This window comes from Lepidochelys kempii, chromosome 13, assembly GCF_965140265.1.
Source record: "Lepidochelys kempii isolate rLepKem1 chromosome 13, rLepKem1.hap2, whole genome shotgun sequence".
NCBI lineage: Eukaryota > Metazoa > Chordata > Testudines > Cheloniidae > Lepidochelys > Lepidochelys kempii.
Window position 1 is genome coordinate 10,733,437 of NC_133268.1, and position 19,912 is coordinate 10,753,348.

General features: G+C 46.0%; 1 protein-coding gene across 1 annotated transcript; it reads left to right on the top strand.

The window, feature by feature from the left end:
* Positions 1-8,938: 8,938 nt before the first annotated feature.
* On the top strand, positions 8,939-19,889 carry CTSZ (cathepsin Z). The gene is made up of 6 exons (XM_073309218.1): positions 8,939-9,265; positions 10,408-10,571; positions 12,801-12,980; positions 14,024-14,174; positions 14,467-14,629; positions 15,209-19,889. Exons 1-6 carry the CDS (start codon positions 9,072-9,074, stop codon positions 15,320-15,322), a joined length of 966 nt encoding a protein of 321 aa, XP_073165319.1. The 5' UTR covers positions 8,939-9,071; the 3' UTR covers positions 15,323-19,889.
* Positions 19,890-19,912: the final 23 nt, after the last annotated feature.

The following is a 19,912-nucleotide window of genomic DNA, read 5'->3' on the forward strand; positions in this document are numbered from 1 at the left end:
CCACAGAAAATGCTCTAAGTGCATTAAATGCATTAACTCAGCGGAGTGCTTCCACAGTACCGAGGCTAGAGTCGACTTCCGGAGCGTTGCACTGTGGGTAGCTATCCCACAGTTCCCGCAGTCTCCGCTGCCCATTGGAATTCTGGGTTGAGATCCCAATGCCTGATGGGGCTAAAACATTGTCGCGGGTGGTTCTGGGTACATACCGTCAGGCCCCCCCTTCCCTCCCTCCCTCCGTGAAAGCAAGGGCAGACAATCGTTTTGCGCCTTTTTTCCTGAGTTACCTGTGCAGACGCCATACCATGGCAAGCATGGAGCCCGCTCAGGTAACTGTCACCGTATGTCTCCTGGGTGCTGGCAGACGCGGTACGGCATTGCTATACAGTAGCAGCAACCCATTGCCTTCTGGCAGCAGACGGTGCAATACGACTGGTAGCCGTCCTCGTCGTGTCCGAGGTGCTCCTGGCCACGTCGGCTGGGAGCGCCTGGGCAGACATGGGCGCAGGGACTAAATTTGGAGTGACTTGACCAGGTCATTCTCTTTAGTCCTGCAGTCAGTCCTATTGAACCGTCTTATGGTGAGCAGGCAGGCGATACGGATTGCTAGCAGTCGTACTGTACCATCTTCTGCCGAGCAGCCATGAGATGTGGATGGCATGCAGTCCTTCTGCACCGTCTGCTGCCAGCCAAAGATGTAAAAGATAGATGGAGTGGATCAAAACAAGAAATAGACCAGATTTGTTTTGTACTCATTTGCTTCCCCCCCCCCTCCCCTGTCTAGGGGACTCATTCCTCTAGGTCACACTGCAGTTACTCACAGAGAAGGTGCAGCGAGGTAAATCTAGCCATGTAGCAATCAGAAGCCAGGCTAACCTCCTTGTTCCAATAAGAACAATAACTTAGGTGCACCATTTCTTATTGGAACCCTCCGTGAAGTCCTGCCTGAAATACTCCTTGATGTAAAGCCACCCCCTTTGTTGATTTTAGCTCCCTGAAGCCAACCCTGTAAGCTGTGTCCTCAGTCGCCCCTCCCTGCATCAGAGCAACCGCAAACAATCGTGCATCTGAGTTGAGAGTGCTTTCCAGAGCGGTCACAATGGAGCACTCTGGGATAGGTCCCGGAGGCCAATACCATCGAATTGTGTCCACAGTACCCCAAATTCGAGCCGGCAAGGCCGATTTAAGCGCTAATCCACTTGTCAGGGGTGGAGTAAGGAAATCGATTTTAAGAGCCCTTTAAGTCGAAATAAAGGGCTTCATCGTGTGGACGGGTGCAGGTTTACATTGATTTAATGCTGCTAAATTTGACCTAAAGTCCTAGTGTAGACCAGGGCTAAGAGAAAGGATTTGAGTCCAAAAGAATCAGCTGCTTTCTCCAGACATTACACATAGTCCCCATAAAAACCCTTGCTAACTTAGAGATATGTGTGTTTCCTCACCACAATTAAGTGAAGGCAACATTCACACCCAGTAGTGACCTTCAAGCATTAGGCCACTACTCTCACAACTCAGCCATATCAATATCTTCTGACATTTTTCAGTTCAACAACTTATCAGCCTCAGGGCACAACACAAAGAACTGAAAATCACTTGGTAATGCATACCCTTAACTCTGACCTTAATAATTTAATTAAATTATCTTAAAAATTACAGTTTTAGCCTCTTTACCTACTATACCCCAGGCAGGGAAACAACCAAAATCAATTAAATACTCAACCTCTCTCTATTTTGCCTGCATTTCTTTTGCCTGCACCTCTCTCTCTCTCTCTCCCGCATTCCTGCAACTATTTTATAGTTTAACGTTGTAACTGGTATTCACCCTATGAAGCACTTCGGGTTACATGCTGAGGCAAAGCATGGCGGTGTTTTGTTTTATTGCTATACATTGGCTTACTATAATCCATATTACACTGCCATGAAGTACTGAACAGTTGTACAAGGCTGCTGTGAAATCCTCCTTATAACACAGGGACATTACTGCCTCCCACGAAGAATTTGGCTAGGAAGAAAGACTAGTACGTCCCATGGAATCTGCCATCAAAATAGAGGGGTAAAAGCCTGGCCCCATTGCAGTTACTGATAAAAAAGAGTGTTCCCAAGGAACACTGGAAATGCTTCATTGCACCAAAGAAGTAACATAACGCCAACCAGTCCTATGACATAGGCATGTCCCCTGCAGATAGACACAGATCTGGTATCTCAGAGCACCAGATGTCCAAGCCAGGACACTTTTGTGAGTTTAAGATGGCTTCATTTTACATTAGGCACGTAGTACAGTTCAGTGACATGCGCCTTTCAGTGTCCAACTAGGAAGAAGAATTAAGAAGATGAGTCCTTTAAATGTTTATTTTGAATAAACACATAAGACCAGTCCAGTGGAAGAACGTGGCTCATTGAATGAAGTTCTAGTAATTCGTTTTATCACATTATGGTGCACTATAAATAAAAAAAGACAATCTAGCGGCCTCCTGCCACACCACCCAAAAGGAATATCTTCCTAATCCAGACTTCCCCACCACCATGTACTGTCAATCTTGCTAGCTACTAAAGAAAGAGCCAATGTAAATAAGCCACAGAGCAAAAAATGCTCCCAGAACTACTGTTTGCAGGGAATATAGCACAATGTGTATGTGCAAGCACCAGGATAATGACCCTTTTGCACCTAGACCAACCTATCAACCCTTCACATGGCTGAGCATTATAATTCACCCAGTAATTAATCATGATAGCAATGAGAGGTAGAAAGAGATCATTTCATGTTTTCTTTAGAATGGGACAAGTGCATCATCTTTCAGATGCAGAAGAGATTCTAACCATTCTGTTTTAACAGACAAGGAAGTTGTATCTAGATCAGGGATGGCCAACGTGAGCCTGAGAAGGAGCCAGAATTTACCGATGTATATTGCCAAAGAGCCACAGTAATACGTCAGCAGCGCCCCATCCGCTCCCTCCTGCGCCAGCAGCCCTGCCAGTCAGCACCTGCCACAATCAGCTGTTTCTCATGTGCAGGTGGCTCGGCGTGGGAGGGGGAAAGGGGGAAGCAGTGAGCGCATGGCAGTCTTGGGGGAAGGGGCATGGGCCTTGGAGGGATGGGGGGAGTAGGGGCAGGGCTTGGGGAAGAGCAGAGAGCAGGGGGTTGAGTAGTGAGCTCCCCCTGGCACACTGGAACTTAATATCTGTAGCTCCAGCCCCAGAGTCGGCGCCTATGCAAGGAACAACATATTAACCTCTAAAGAGCCGCATGTGGCTCTGGAGCCACAGGTTGGCCACCCCTGATCTCGACTATCATGTTCACCTACTGCATCATGGGTATTTTCTAGAGCTGGAAGAATGAGGGAACAATTATTTGTGAATTTGCCTTTGAATTGGAAAGCAAATTTGAATTTGGCCATATATATTGTGGTGAGGGATAGCTCAGTGGTTTGAGCATTGGCCTGCTAAACCTAGGGTTGTGAGTTCAATCCTTGAGGGGGCTATTTAGGGATCTGGGGAAAAAATTGGGGATTGGTCCTGCTTTGAGCAGGGGGTTGGATTAGATGACCTCCTGAGGTCCCTTCCAACCCTGATATTCTATGATATTTTGTGTTCACTGCCTGAAAACATTCAAAAACTCAAAGTCTACTGATAGGAGTATTTGCACAGTCAAATTGCACATTCAGGTCTCAAGTGGAGCTTAGTTACATCAGTCATCTAGTTAGAGCAAAGAACCAACATTGCCTGACCAATGAAATTTACTTACACAGTTTGGATTGTAAATAATTACAATTAGCTAATGAGTGGCAACCAAGAATGAGTTGCTGATGCAATTGACAGAATGGTTTTGAGTAACCCACAAATTTAAGATTGTCGCAATCTTTTTGAGAACAATTCCTGAGCAAAGAACAAAGAATGTGAAAATAAATTATTCACAGAGACTCATTCATCCATCGTTAGTATATTTTTCGCTAATGATAACCACCTGAACCCGTTTGCCTTTTTTAACAGCTTCTGAATACAGCCTAGATAAATTGTTGCCGGGGGCAAAAAGTACCTTCATACCTTCAAATATGGAATTGTTTAAAATGCACTTTTCTGTAATGCACCATCTTTATACAAACAACTCTGGTTTTTACCCTGTCATTCCTTGGCAATTTCAGGCCTGTTTAATAACACTAAGGCATTTGCTCTCTGCCAATGCTGTACATGTGTTACCATTGATAAGCAGTGTATGTTTTCAAGTGATCAGCAGCTGTAGCATGCAGGGACATGGCTGAAGGGGTGCTGCTCTATAAATCTATTGACTTAGTTTAAGTGCAGGAGAGCGCTGTATTGCACCTTAAAAGTATCAGCCCACTCCATGTTTCCACTGTCTTGAATGTGCGTTACATAGGGGCAAGGCATAAAGATGGGCCCCAGCCTAGTCACAAGTCAATTTCTTTGGACTCCCCCCCCCCGCAGCATTGTCATCATTAGGACTAAGTGCACGTTTCGCTTTTTTAAAACCTGTTTAGTGCTCGCTGAAGGAGACAGACTCTCAGTCCTGGAGAGACCTCTGTACCTAGCCACAAATTGGGTGCAGCAGTCAGTGCCAGCATACAAGCTACACCCTCTGGCCTCATCCTTGGCATGCCTGGCTCACAACTGAGGCGAGGAGGTGGAGGGAGAGGCGTGGACTACACTCTGGAAGGCTTGATTAATCCTTGGTTTATTTGCTGAGACTGCCAACAAGGCAGGCATAGAGAATTCACTGTTACGATGGTGTTTTGTTTTTGGGGGGAGGGAAAGGAGCTTATTTATTTATTTATTTATTTATTTGAATTTTATTGTGATGAGACTGGACTGAGGCCAGCAAATAATTTGACTTACAGGGCACGGAAGGGCCACCAGCCTGTAACCAATTCTAGTCACAACCAAGCTGGGCCATAATGCCATTTCTGGGACTGTTACAAACAGTATTCCGCATGGCCAGCGCACATGCCAGCTTCAAAGCCGTTTACAACCCGTTTGAAGTCAAGCCACTTGTGTTCCACTTCTAAAAGTATAGCAATAGGTCATGCTTCAACACAGAAACGAAACTGCTTGTTGCAAGCACAAGATGTTTGCTTTCCAAGTTTCTCTCTCTCAATACAGTTTAGGTTAAAAGACCAGCCATTTACTTTTTCTGCAAAATTTCATCTCTTCAATCAGGCTTGATGAAGTCATCAACTGGCTAGGCGTTGTGCAGGTAAGATGGGCCCTGCTGCCTCATGGACAATTTTAATGCTATCTGACCTTCACCCACATTTTGGGATCGCAACAGGCATTTTCTTTATGGTGCACAAATTACATGACTGCTGGGTAAAATTTTCAAAACCACCTAAATAACTTAGGGGGCCTAAGGCCCATTTTCAAAAGTGACATGAGCACACAGGAGCTCAGGGCCTGATATTTAAAGGGATTCAGGTGCCTCAAAAGGCCTAATGTGGTTGCCACTGACACTTTCAAAGCTACAGCTCACGCACCACCTACTCCCCCACCCCGCAGGTGCCTCAGTACCCTAGATGCCTAAGTTTCTGCTAATTGGCATTTTCAAAGCAGCCTAAGTGCTGCAGCCACCCCAAGGAGGTGCTCATAGCTGTCGCCCAAACCCAAGTCCCGCAGGCCCTACAGCAGAATTGCCACGAAGAGCCAATCACAAGCGTGCAACCTGACACCTGTCAGACCCTGCAGCAGGAGGGCCTGATGATGGCCACTGTTAGGAGGGGACAGAGGCAGCATTAGCACCTGCACAAAAGACAGCCAGGGCACAGTGAAACATAGGGCAACCATTAGCGAGGTATTGTGCATATGAGAGTGTTCTGGCTGCTAGGGCATGGGCTACTGAAGTGACTGACCTGACCTAGGTGGAGGATAGTGTTTGCAGCTGAGGATCCTGAGCAGAGGGAGGAGCCTAGCTCTGGCATGTCAGCCACATGCACCAACTCAGCCACTTAGGCACCTAAATCCCTCTTCGTCCCCCCTCCCCCCTTCTTGGCATTTCATGCCTGGCTACATTCGCTGGTTCCCCACTCAGCTTGCTGGCTTTTGAAAAGCCCTTTCTTAGGCACTTAATTGCCCCCTTGCACTGCACAGGGAGCTGCTTAAGTTGCGGCTGAAAATTCCAGTAGGCACCAGGCCACGTAGGGGCTAGGCATTGCTCCACCTAGCCAAGCAATGCCAAAAATCCCTTAAAAAAACTGGCCTTCATTGGCTTGCAATTGGATTAAGGCTCATGACTGCCTGGCACTTTTGAAAACAGAAATTAGGCTTTTAAGTCACGTTAGGGCTTTTGAAACTTTTCCACATCGATATATTTCTATATATAAAATCTGTAAATACCAGCACAGGAAGGCCTGAGAGGTTAAAAACTCATGGCTAACAAAAATGGCCATGCCTGTGGTCATTCAGCCTCTGGCCACAGCTTACCAATGTGTTGTTGTGTAGCTCTGTGCTTCCAAGCATCTCCTGCATCTTTTCATACATGAGGGGGCCTTTCACCTGGAATGTGTCATCTTTTCAAAGCATTTGTCCTCATGCATGTGTATCACAAACCTTTGTGTTGGGAGCATCGCATCGGTTGCCTTGTCTCCGTATGCTAAGTGCAGCAGACGCTATTTATTTTCAAATTCAGTTTTAGTTTTAAAAAAGTGTCACTCCCAGCCTGAGCCCTCAGGTGTCAATCTTAATCCCACAGCAACACCGGCGGAGTTGGGAAAATTCTAGCAGAGTGGACGGAATGTCCCAGCTGCCATGGCCTGAACGTGGGGAGCGGCTAGCACAGGGATCTGAACTTGCTCACCAGTTCATTGTTGATCAAAACTGGCACAAGAGGATAATGACCAAAAAATGTAACTAGCTAATGGCTTTAGTGACTTATGTGTAGTGCATTTCATGTCCCCTAGCGCCTAATGGACAGGTTTCCATATCACCAAAGAACTGGGGAAAACCCACTACCACAATTCCCCCTCACCCTCATGTTTGTCAGCTTAACAGAAAGGACAATCACTGAACAACCATGGAAACCGAACCCTCAGAGATGCTCATCCCAGGTCAGCGTTAAGACCTATCAGTGCACTGGAGGGAGCTTACACTGCCATTGCCAGCCTACATTGTACCTGTTTGATGGTTCAGCAGAGGATTTCAGCCTCCGGGGCTGGCAAGATGGCACTTTTCATATGCATGACATTCACTTAGAAAAATAACTGTCAGGCATTTGTGTTTGTACCACTGTGTGCCAGGAAAATGTGCAATTTAATTTAATTCTCCAGAAAGAAGTGTTATGAGACACAAAAGTTGCACAACAGTCAGAAATGGGCATAAAAATTGCATCACAACTGGTTTTGCTTCTGCTTTCTGTTCCCAGCCAGAGCTTGGTCAGCACTCTAAAGGTATATCTACACTGCACAAAACCACACCGCCAGCTGTGAGGCTCAGAGGCTGTCTTCACAGACTGGGGCTTGTGGGTTATGCTAGGGTGTTTTTAGCTGGAATTACCGTAGCTGTTCCTGCTTGGGCTCCAGCACCTGACCAGGGGGAGGGTGTCAGAGCCTGAGTTCCAGCCTGAGCTGAACATCTACACTGCTATTTTTAGTTCCACAGTGTGAACCTGAGTCTACAGACCTGGGCTCTGAGACTTGCTGCCACAGGGGTTTGGGTTGGGGTTTTCTGTTGCCATGTAGACATGCCATCTGTGGTTTAGAGCAGTACTGGGACGTGGAATGTAAGGCAGTGGGTCGCGGCGGCTCTGGTCAGCACCACCGATCAGACCATTACAAGTCCTGTTGGTGGCGCTGCCCGGCTCATGCAGGCTAGTTCCTACCTGTTCTGACACCGTGCTGTGCCCTGGAAGCGGCCAGCGGCAGGTCCAGCTCCTAGGCGCGGGGGGTTGGGGCTCCATGTGCTGCCCCCACCCCAAGCACCAGCTCCACACTCCCATTGGCCAGGAACCATAAGATGGGCGGGGGTGTGGGAGGAAACAGTGCCTGTGGGCGAGAGCTGTGCAGAGCCGCTTGCATACCTCCACTTAGGAGCCGGACGTGCTGCTGGTCACTTCTGGGGCACAGCGTGGTCTGCGGTGCCAGGACAGGCAGGAAGCCTGCCTTAGCACCCCCACTGTGCTGCTGACCAGGAGCCACCAGAGGAAAATCTGCACCCCAATCCCCTGCCCCAGCCCTGAGCCCCCGCAACCCAGAGCCCCTTCCTGCACCCCTGAACCCCTCATCCCTGGTCCCACCCCAGAGCCTGCACCCAGAGCCCTGACCCTTTCCTGCACCCCAACCCCCAGCCCAGAGCCCTCTCCCACACCCTGAACCCCTCATCCTCAGCTCCCTTGGGTCACGGGCATCAACAATTTTCTTCAACTGGGTCGCCAGAAAAAAAGTTTGAAAAAAACCCCAAACCCTTGTTTGGACCAGGCTCCTGCAAAGATTTCAATGGGATTACTCACAGTGCATAAAGTTAGGCACATGCAGACTTCCGGCAGGATCAGGGCCTTGATGGAAATACGTCTTAAAGAACATTGTTAAGGATTTATACAGGCAGGGGCCGCAGTGTTTCTGCAGGCAGCCTGGGGGAACTGCCCTGCCCAGTGAAGTTTGTACCCTGGCCTGAAAAACATCTGACCATAGCACGAAGGCACTTTCTTTGCAGATACCAGATGTTCCTGCACGTTTATTAAGAGAAACCATCGCAGTGTAATCACTGAAGGCGGGAGGGCAAGGGGGGAACGGGCTGCAAAGAGGCCGCTGAGCGCTCAGGACCCCATTCCTCTGTCTGCAAATGCCTCTAACTCCCGCAGGAGGAAGGCGCCTGCTTGAGCAACCGAACACACCCGAGATTGCGGGGCCGCTGGGGGCGGTCCACAGCTGGGATTCGCGGCGGGGCCGAGCCGGTCCCAGGGGAGCCGCTGACCCTGGCCCCTCTTGCGACACGCGCTCGCCGCCCATTCCCCGCGGGCGGACCCCGGGCCCGGCGCCTCCCGCTTGGCGGGTTCGCGTCCCTCCCAGCCCAGGGCGCCGCTGGGGATTGGCAGAGTCCAGCCCCTGGCTGACTCAGGCGCCGCAGCCTTCCCTTATATGCTGGCGCCGACGGGGGGGAACCAGCCCGGCTGCGCAGGAAGCAGCTGCCGCTCCAGGACCATGCCCAGGCTGCCCCCGCTGCTGCTGCTGTTGCTCGGGGGCTGCCTCTGCCCGGCCTCCGACGCCGGCCTCCACTTCAGGGAGGGGCAGCACTGCTACAAACCGGCCCCGCGCAAGGCCCCCGGGCTCAGGTGAGCGCTCGGCCGCGGCGGGGCGCCGGGCCCCTGCTGCTCCCGGGCCGGGTGGGAGGAAGCGGGAGCCACGAGCAACGCCGCCGCTACTCCCGGGCCGCTGGCCGGGCGAGGGGCGTAGAGGGACCAGGCAGCAGATGTGAAAAATCCCGGGGGTAAGAGGAGCCTGTATAAGAAAAAGACCCACAAATCGGGACTGTCCCTATACCATGGGGACAGCTGGTCACCCTAGGCGGGGCGGCTCCTTGCTGCAGGGAGACCGGGGCCCGGGACTCGGGAGAAGCCCCGGTCAGCCTCTCACGCGCTTCCCGAGCCAGGCAGGCAGAGCCCAGCTGCCGGCCGGAGCCTGCGGGGCCAGGGTGGCGGCGTGCAGGGAGGAATCAGCTGGGGCTGAAATCCCGGACTGTCACTGTTCACGGGATGCCGAGGCCGTCGCAGCCTCTCCTTCCTGTACCCCGCCTGCACCCTCGGGCTTTGCCCTGCCCCTGCCCCTTCCCGACCCGCAGTGGCCCCTCCTAACTGCACAGACCTGCGCCGCCCGGACCAATTCGTTTCGATAACATCCACGCTCCTCACCGTCCCCTAGGGAGGCGGGGAAACGGGGTGTTTGCAATTGGCCCCAGTTTCAGCAGCAGGGCCAAAGATTCTCTGCTTCTCTAGGGGGCAAATGGCCAGGGCCCAACTCCTCAGAGGGAATTTGGTGCCTAAATACTGTGGGCACAGGGTGATCGCTGGCGGGGAGACAGGGATTTGCCCCGCTGCTAAATTATTCCTTGATAGGGGACTCCTGAGTGATGCAGAGGGGGAACACTAAACCCATCCTCTTAGTTTTGAGAGTAGATAGAAAACAGCGTGAAGCCTGGATTGTTTCATGCGAACTCCTGTGACCTGCTGCAGTGGCCAGGCCTCTCATTTCTTAATCCCCACTGCCTACCTGGGAGCTGTTTCTGTGAGTTAACACTAGTCACCAGCCCATATATAGAAGAGCATTAAAGGTCATGGTGGCTAGCGCTGTCATGTGATCTCAAGCTAGGCTGGAAATTCTCACACATCATATTGAGACTGGAAGATTTTTTTTTCCCCCCCTTTTCTCTCTCTCTGAAAATATAAAAATCCTCTCCTACTACTTTGTTTCCATATAGAACCTACCCTCGACCTCATGAGTACCTGGACATCGCAAAACTGCCCCCGAGCTGGGACTGGCGAAATGTAAATGGGACCAATTTTGCTAGTACCACCCGGAACCAGCACATTCCTCAGTACTGTGGGTCTTGTTGGGCTCATGGCAGCACCAGTGCCTTAGCAGGTATTTGTTACTGGGTATCTGTTGTTATTGGGTGTTGCTTTTTTGCCAGTCAGTCCGTTTCCAGGATCCCCCAACACTCTGAACCCCCTGACGATGGGTATCTTCGAATTGCAGGATTATCAGCACTATTAAGGGACGTCACTGCACAAGACTAAGGGCCTAACTCCTAAGTAGCTTTGGTTATCTGAGCCAAGGTACCTGTCCTACATAAGACACACAGAGGCAGGGGGAGGGGGAAGGAAGAGTCTAAAATGAAGGTGGTTTTGGTGGTAGCAGGTGCTTTAGGAATTCCCCAAATGGCAGCTGAGGAGGGGAATTTTTTTTTTTGCTGGTGGAATATACCATCGTGGTAGGGGTGTCCGCCCTCATTTAGAATTATACACAGATTAAAAAGGAAAAATTGGAGTGATGAATACACGTGTAGCAGAATGGACATTGCTTGTGGGGTGGGGATGTCGCACTTCCTTCACTGTACAGTTCTCTTCTCCCCCTTCCATTCAGTCACCATTCTGGCTTTCTGGGGCCTGAGAAGTAGGTAGATAAGTTATTCTAACAATACAGTGAAGACCGAGATACAACTGTGACTTCCCTTTTTTGGGCGGGGGAAGCAGCTCAGCTGGAGTTTAGCTTTGGGTGGAGGAGTTTCTCTGTTGCGTCTTCAGTGGGACAGATGCACATGGGGCTGGGAGCACGTTATACAGGTTGAGCGGACATACTGAAGCAGGGGAAGTCTCACAGGGATGAGATTTCACTACCCGTCACTCAGGGAAACAGGTACAGGTTTCATTGCCAGTGTACATGGCCCTCTGCAAAACACATGCAGATGCCTGCAGAGCTTATCTGTCAATTTGGATAGATATAATACATAAACAGTGTCTGGGGTGGAGATGCAGAATAGAGACTAGGTTGGAGGCAGTAGGGGCTGATGGGGAAACTAGTCAGGGACAGGATCATGCATCCGATGAAGTGAGCTGTAGCTCACGAAAGCTCATGCTCAAATAAATTGGTTAGTCTCTAAGGTGCCACAAGTTCTCCTTTTCTTTTAGTCAGGGACAAAGATGGAGTTATGAAGAACCAGGTTTTTAATTAATCCAAAAATGCAGATAGCCAGGCAGGGCTTGGTGATCATGTATATCAGGGAGCTGGACTTCAGTGTAAACACAACTGAAGTTTCTGATTGGCCTGTTTATAGTTTTGAGAAAAAAAATAAAGGTGCCCAGGACATTAAAACAAAATCAAACTTATCAAAATTCCTTAACTTTAGTAATAGAAGGGATGTCAAATCCCTGCTTCCTTGCTTTCACTGGAGGACCAGGGAAGTAGAGTGGAAGTTTTCTCAGGCCTCAATTGAAGCAGTAAGAGTGGCTACATTTCATAAAAAGCTCTTCTCAGACCTCTGAGAAGAATTAATTATCATTATGATTGGGGTAGAAGCATTACCCAAGAGTTCCAGTTAGGATCATGGCCCCATCGTAGTAAGCTTTGTACAAATGCTTATTATAAAGTCCCTGTCCCAAAAGAATTCAGTCTAAGTACACAAACAAGTGGGAGGGCAGAGAAAGCAAAGAGGTGGAAGAGCAAGTAAGAGTAAACCAAGGAAGTACAATTGGGCATAAACTGTCAGAAAATTTGGCCCTTGGTCTCTTTGCTGCCTAAATCTATGCAGATTTGAGATTTCAGAGCTTAGCAGAACATCTAGTGGACCTGGGATCTACAGCCAGCCATACATACCCCTGACCTGCTGGGTGACCTGGGGCAAATCACTCGACCTCTCTTTTTCCTTTATCTGTAAAAGAGGGATAGTCATGCTTTCAAGCTTTGTAAAGGGCTTTGAGATCTGTAGATGAAATATGGCATAGAAGAGCCAGGTATTATTGTTAGTTACACCTGAGTGCTTTCATAATTGGTAGATGTTAGGATTTACCTAATTAACGACTGAAATGAAACATGTTCATCCAAATATATCTGCTCCTGAAGCCAAACTTGGAATGGAAAATGTTAGCTGCATCTGCAAAACACACAGACGCCATCATTGTGCCCACTCAGATTGGGTCATGGTGTGTGCACCTAGCCATTCTGTTGGCATACTGTAGGCTTTTGTATCCACAGCTGTCTGCAGATATTTAACAGATGCAACTAAGAGACGTAGCCGAAACATTTGGCCCAAAATGACCTACAAACAGTAAAAATAACAAGCACCAATTGCTTATTCTTTTGTTATTACCACAGATCGCATCAATATTAAGAGAAAAGGAGCTTGGCCTTCTGCCTACCTCTCTGTTCAGAATGTTATTGACTGTGCCAACGCAGGGTCCTGCGAAGGTGGAGACCACTCAGGTGTTTGGATGTATGCTCACGACCATGGCATTCCAGATGAGACCTGCAACAACTACCAAGCCAAAGACCAAAGTATGGCAACAAATTGCAAACCTTCCTAACTACTACTCACTCTTATTTGGCAGGGTTTGGTATTAGCTTTAAAGGAACATAAATATAATTTATGTAACACACCCATTTCTTTTTCTGCTTCTGCCTACTGCTGGCTGCTAGTGAAGCACCTGCTATCTGCCTAGGAGCAGCAGGTTCCCTTAGAGTAGCTGTTTGGGTTATTTTTGCACGAGAATCAGACAGCATAGTGTGTTACCAGCATGTCTGAACAAGCATCCACCATCCAGACTGCTAATTTGAACTCGCTAGTCACTGATGTGCATCGGTGCTTCCATGCAGTAATATTTAGAAGTGTCATCTTAAGTTACCAGGCAGATCTTCAGTCTGTTCTACTTACTTGCAAACAAATCCCTTGAATTGTTTCTATAGCTCCACAGAAGCAGTTTAATTATTTGCATACCGAGACACGTATCAGGAAGTAAAAAGAAAAGGAGGACTTGTGGCACCTTAGAGACTAACCAATTTATTGGAGCATGAGCTTTCGTGAGCTACAGCTCACTTCATCGGATGCATTCAGTGGAGAATACAGTGGGGAGAGCTCTATGTATATAAATTTCCCCACTGTATTTTCCACGGCATGCATCCGATGAAGTGAGCTGTAGCTCACGAAAGCTTATGCTCAAATAAATTGGTTAGTCTCTAAGGTGCCACAAATCCTCCTTTTCTTTTTGCGGATACAGACTAACACGGCTGCTACTCTGAAATTTATCAGGAAGTAGTTTTTATAACCTACGATTGAAAAGCATGTTTGAAGGCTGTCACAGATAAAGAGCGCATATCATTGAATTATTATTGACTGTGGAGACTGCCTTAATTAGCAATCTGAACTTGCAGCTTTATTTAACCTGAAGAAACAAGCAGTTTTCTCTGCTATATTTAATCTTATAATTATGGACCCCAAAATGGAATTCAAGTCTACCATTAATTATATTTCATTTGAATAATTAACCGTAAGAAGAAACACTAGCTTGCAATGGTAATCTAATGTCACTGCTTCTTTATAGCATGTAAGAAGTTTAACCAGTGTGGAACATGTGTTACCTTTGGGGAATGCCACGTGATAAAGAACTACACGCTCTGGAAAATTGCTGACTATGGCTCTGTCAGTGGGAGAGAAAAAATGATGGCAGAAATCTATGCCAATGGTCCAATCAGGTAAAGACCGTATTACAGGGTAAGAGTTATCCTGTTAATTTTTATTAAAGTTGTTTTCAGTTTATCCCAGGAAACTTGCAGAGCCTCCTTATGTAGCTCATTCAGCGCTTCTTCACCAGAACAGGCCTTAGCCTCTGAAGACTGAAATGTGCTAAACTTTTGCACAAGATCTTATGATCTATAGATCCACTTAAGAACTTTTGATTTGAAATGAGAGCGGGTGATGGACCCTGTTCTCCTTTAGCCTGCTATAAAAAATATTTTTGAATGAAGCTCTCTTTGCTTGTTACAGTTGTGGCATAATGGCTACTGCACAGCTGGATGCGTACACTGGAGGACTTTACGCTGAATACGACCCCTCAGCCGTGGTGAATCACATTGTATCTGTGGCTGGCTGGGGTGTGGAAAACGGAATTGAATACTGGATTGTCCGTAACTCCTGGGGTGAACCATGGGTAAGGAAGAGAGATTGCAAAATGAAATGCACATTTTTAAAAACTCCAGAAATGTCTGTATTACGAGCTGTACAAGTAGCTTGTTCATAAAAAAACTAAGTCTCCCTCTTAGCCATAGGAGTTTTCTCAATCTATGATTTTTAATGCAGCTGACAACTAGGAAAAAAATCTGAATGGAATGGAATGCTGCCCTGCAACAAAGAACAACACATAAGGCAATAAGAGCAGGCCAGCCTCGGTGCGGTGTCAACTCCGTAAAATCCTAATGCTGCCCTCCTATGTCTAGGCAACTCCCATTGAAGCCAGTGGTAAATAGCAATTGGAACCATAAGTCAAACCCATTTGGCGATGGAGAGTAGGATATGGAAATAGATTCCTGGCTGGAAACAAATGAGTTCACCAGAGAACCACACTTTCAAATATGCTTGTTTTGTGAATCCCACTCAAACCCTTTGCAGGTATCTGCCTTCACCTCTAGTCACCCTTGCTCTGCCCAAAGTACACTGCTTATGAGACAAGTTACTTTGTTACTAATTTATAAACCTTTTGCCAATACTAATGAAAATTAATTTACTATAGGGTGAACTGGGCTGGCTGAGGATTGTGACAAGTGCATATAAAGGTGGAAAAGGAGCTGAGTACAATCTCGCTATTGAAGAAGATTGTGCCTACGGAGATCCTGTATTACCTTGATTGTTTCTAGAGTTTATGGGGTACTTTCTGGCTTTGAAATTTCGTTTTGTTTTTTTCCTCCAATCAAGTCTTTTTTTTAATTAAAAGGCAGTTAAGAGGAATTAGCCCAGATCACCATTATATTTTTAAGCGGAAAAACTGCCTCTAGATTTTGAACTTACACTGCATATTGAAAAGCAGTTGTTTGCTTAAAAGACAAACTTGCTTATCCTCTGCTTTATGTGCCTGGTACTTACCAAGCAACTTATCAGAAGTTTTAGGTACAAATCCTCTCATTGGAAAAATCATTCACTTGACGATATTTAATCTGAAGGAATATATAAGATTTATTTTGCACTTGTAACAAAGGAGGTTTTCCTTCTAGTACAAACTTTAAAGTTTGCTCAAAGCAAGAGGTACTGATTTCTTTTAAAAAAAAATTTGGGTTTAGAGACTTGTAAATCATATACACAAAGTACAATAGCACAAAGTAAATATCACTGAGCTACATAAATGCAGAGACCATGCTATGTTTTTTGTTCTCTATTTAAAAACTGTGTCCTATAATCACATCCTATTGTTTCACTAAGGCATGTGTTGTATTGCAGATTGTCATTTTTATCTCATTGAAAGTGATGCAACAGTAACCAAATCTCTAAAACTACTGGAAAACGTTTAATATAAACACTGTTATTGCCTGGTGCTTTCTTTGCTCTAATTCTAGGCTTTGGTATTTGAATGGCTGTGCTATTTTTCTGCATTAGAACAATGACTTTTTTTTTTAAAGGGGGGGGAAGGGAGAAAAGGGTTCTAATGAGACATAACTTTTAACATGTGCTTTTAGCATACAAGGAAAGATGGTATGTTATCTTCCTCTTTCCTGCTTACTCAACCTGATGTGCCTAGTTCTCTAATGGTGTAAATTACAACCCAGACCATATCAAACATTAACTGAATCACAGTTGTTCAACTGACATTGTTTCTTATGTTAAGTGATTAGAGGGGGTGCAAGTGGATTGTAAGAGTTTAATGGAATTTGTTTCTCAGCATTAAATTACTGGTACCTATGGCAGCATGGTTTAAACAGAATCTGTACTTTAGTTAAATGCCACTATGAGGTGCCAGTGAAGGATGATTGATTGGGGGAATGGAGCCACGTTCAATGTCAGTACGTGTATAGGAGTAAACTAAGGATACCCTACAAATGCACGGAAACCGAGTGCCCCATGTCACCAAGGGTCCTGCTCCTGGACTGAGATGCTAATCAACCACAACATACTACATGTGGCAGTATGTAGTGAAGGTCACATTCACCTAGAGCAGAGGTTAGGGTCTGCATTTCAGGTGTGCTATAGGGGAGCTACAGCATTCTGCGTTTCATCTTGGCAAGTTAAAGAGAAACTGATCTTCCAATGTCTTAAAACATCTAATTTCCAGAGCCAGAGAATGTGCCAAGCTCATACAGCTGTCTTTTTGTTTTAAATAAAAGCTTACTTGTTCACTTGTGACCTACAACTGACAGGCACATTACTCATCTACAGTTGTTTCATTGTGACAGGGGCTTTATTTTACAAATTATTAGCTCCACCACTGTCCCACTGATCTTTAGCACCATTGCTGCTGCTGCTTTGATAAAGTGATACCAGGTCCAATCTTTACCTTCAATCTCACAGGGAGAAAACTCTCAAACTAGTTGCCTAGCAAAATACAGAGGACAGTCTAGGGGCCTATGATCCATATTCAAACATGCAGCATTGTCTCATAGATATAGTATAGGATGAGGGCCACAAGAGCTACATTTATTCCTAGTTGTGACAGATGTTCTTTGGGAACTTGACCAAATGCCTTTCCTTTAGCTGTCAAAAAAGGATACTAAAACATTAAGGTTGCAAAGTTAGTAGTCTTTAGTTACATGGTTGCAGGTTAGCATAATTCATATATGCCAAGTAAAGGTGCATAGGCAACCTCAGTTCTGCACTGCTGACTCTTGAAAGCTCAACTTTGCACCCTTGCTATTCTTTAAATGTTTTTTTAAGTTAATTTTAGGTTTACTAAAAATCTAAGTTCCACAAGATGGAGCTACAGTGACCCACATGGGTCATCAGCAGAGTTGTCCCTTGAGGTCCACACCACTGACCTTTCACTTGAAGGCCAAAATATGGTTTTAGGGGCAACTTGAATTTTGACATTTCCTAACTCTTGAAAGCTCAGCCTTAAGGTTCTTTTTAACAGTAATGGGGAGGAGTTAGCTATCAGCCTCTGTGAGCCACCACTGGTAGGGGATGAGGTACACTAGCTGACCTTGGATTTCACTGCTATTTGCTGACAGCGGAGTAATGAGATTGAAGAATCTTGGGTACCATTCCAGTTTCTGGAAAGGAGTGTTTTCAAGTAATTATAAACCCTTTTACCATCTGCCCCATTGCAGGGGAGTTAGATTGCTTCCTCCTCACTGCCCAGACATCAATAGGGGGGAAAGACAGAAATGCAAACAAACATTCTCCCTCCGTTCAGTCTAGTTGCCAGGAGCAGCAATTCCAAGGCAAGTCCTGCTTTGCTGCTACAGGCAGGGAAGGAGCATGCTCAGTACCAATTGAACACTGCTGCCAGCCTCTAACAAACCTCAACTTACCTTGTGCAAACTGAATTTTCAGAGGCCAAATGTGTGGATTTTCAGTAAAGACCATTTGCCTGAGAGCAGGATGATTCCTGCTTCAACACATGGAGGTAGCAGAGCTTCTCAGTGAAACAGTTGTAAGAAGTTTTTCAAACATGGGCAAAACACTCAGCATAGAAATCTACAACCTGAATGCTTATAATTTGGTAAAGTTTAAACTACTGAAAATAATTTATAATGGAAAGTGTTAGCCACCTTGACAGCTATTTATATAGAAGTCATGTCATGGAGTGAGTTGTGCTAGGCACTGTATGAAAAGAACAAAAGCTTACAATTTAAGTAGAAGACAAGACAAGAGATGGATATAGACGGGGGAGAACAAGGAAACAATACTGGTCATCATGGTAAGCACTAGTCTTGGCATACCAGTGGCCTGGCCATTTTTTGTAGGCATCACAGCAAAGGAGAGTTTTAAGGAGGATAATGAGGTTATTATCCTGATGTTTACAGCAAGCCCCTCCCAACCACGAGGAGCACCAGAGGGCAAAGCATGAAAGTACTTGCTTGGAAAGTTAACGAGAGGACAATGGAGGCCAATCCAAGGCAGGAGTCAATGTCTCAATAGCAAATGAGAGACTGTAATAGGGTCGGTATTGGCCATGAAAGGCTTTTAGAAGAAAGAAACAGATTCTGTTTGGTGAGACAGAGAAGGGGGAACTTATGGAAGACTGCAAAGAGTTAAAGTTGGGTGTCCCTTCTACCTATAATACTCCCAGAGGTGCCTGAAGCCTTATATTTTAAATGTTGACAAAGCACTTTGGAATGTTCTAGCACCTTCCATTCAAGAACTAGGAAGCATTATTTATGCAAAAGATTCACCACCTTTAAGCAATGGGCCAGTGTTATGGTAGTAACCTAGAGTTGCTGCAGCAGCACTGTCTCTGATTTCTTTTAGGAAGCACTGTCCCCATTACTCAACTACTACAGATTACAGTCTGATTGAGAGTCCCACTTGTATTGGGAGCATGGGGGGAGAAAAGAAGGTTCTTGCAGTTCTGCAGAAGAGTCCACAAACAATGGCACGTTATCTTGTGTATTAGTGAACCCATGCCTGCAGTATCTCATTACCAGAGATTCATGAACACATTTATAACCCACTTAACTGGCTATTTTGAGGGTTTGGTTTCTTTTTATGAATGTCAATCTAAACAACAATTTTGTGCCGATCATTAGTTACAAGTGCAATTTATCGGGATGAAATTAGGGCATATAGATATTAACATTCCTTAAAATGGCATGGCAAGTTTGGCTTCTCTGTGCCCCCATTTTTTCCCTGCATGCGTTTGTGTGCGAAACAAAAAAAAAAAAACATACCCCAGAGTTAGGTTTTAAAAAGTCAGGCTAACCATATAAAGCATAAAAGAGGTCTCTGTCAGAGTACTGTTTATAAAAATGTAGATTAGAATCTCAGTGGTTTATTTCCACTGCACTTCTCCACACTAAATTAGTAAATGCTAAAGTAATAAAAAAAGCTACATCAAGAAGTGTTTATACATATTCAGATAATTTAGCTACAGTACCAATTGTGACATGGTAATGAAACTTACCAGTAACGTGTAACACATCTACTAAACAAAAAAAAAAAAAAAGAGAGAGAATTCAGAACAAGGCTGCTTACACACAGAATTTGTCTAACAGTACAGAACTAGCCTTGATTATTACAACTCAGTTTGCGTTCCACAACACATGTAGTTTTTCAGAAGGTGATTTTGTAGGATATTCAGAACATTCACCTGTGGAACGCAATGACGAGAAAACAATTATCTTGGGTTCTCTGCAGCACAGGACTAACTGTGTGCTCATCAAACCACAAGACACAAGCCTGCAGCACTCAGGGTTACAGTCACTACAAACGTGTCGACGGACTGTGTGTGTGTGTGTGTGTGTGTGTGTGTGTGTGTGTGTGTGTGTGTGTGTGTGTGTGTAAAAAGAAA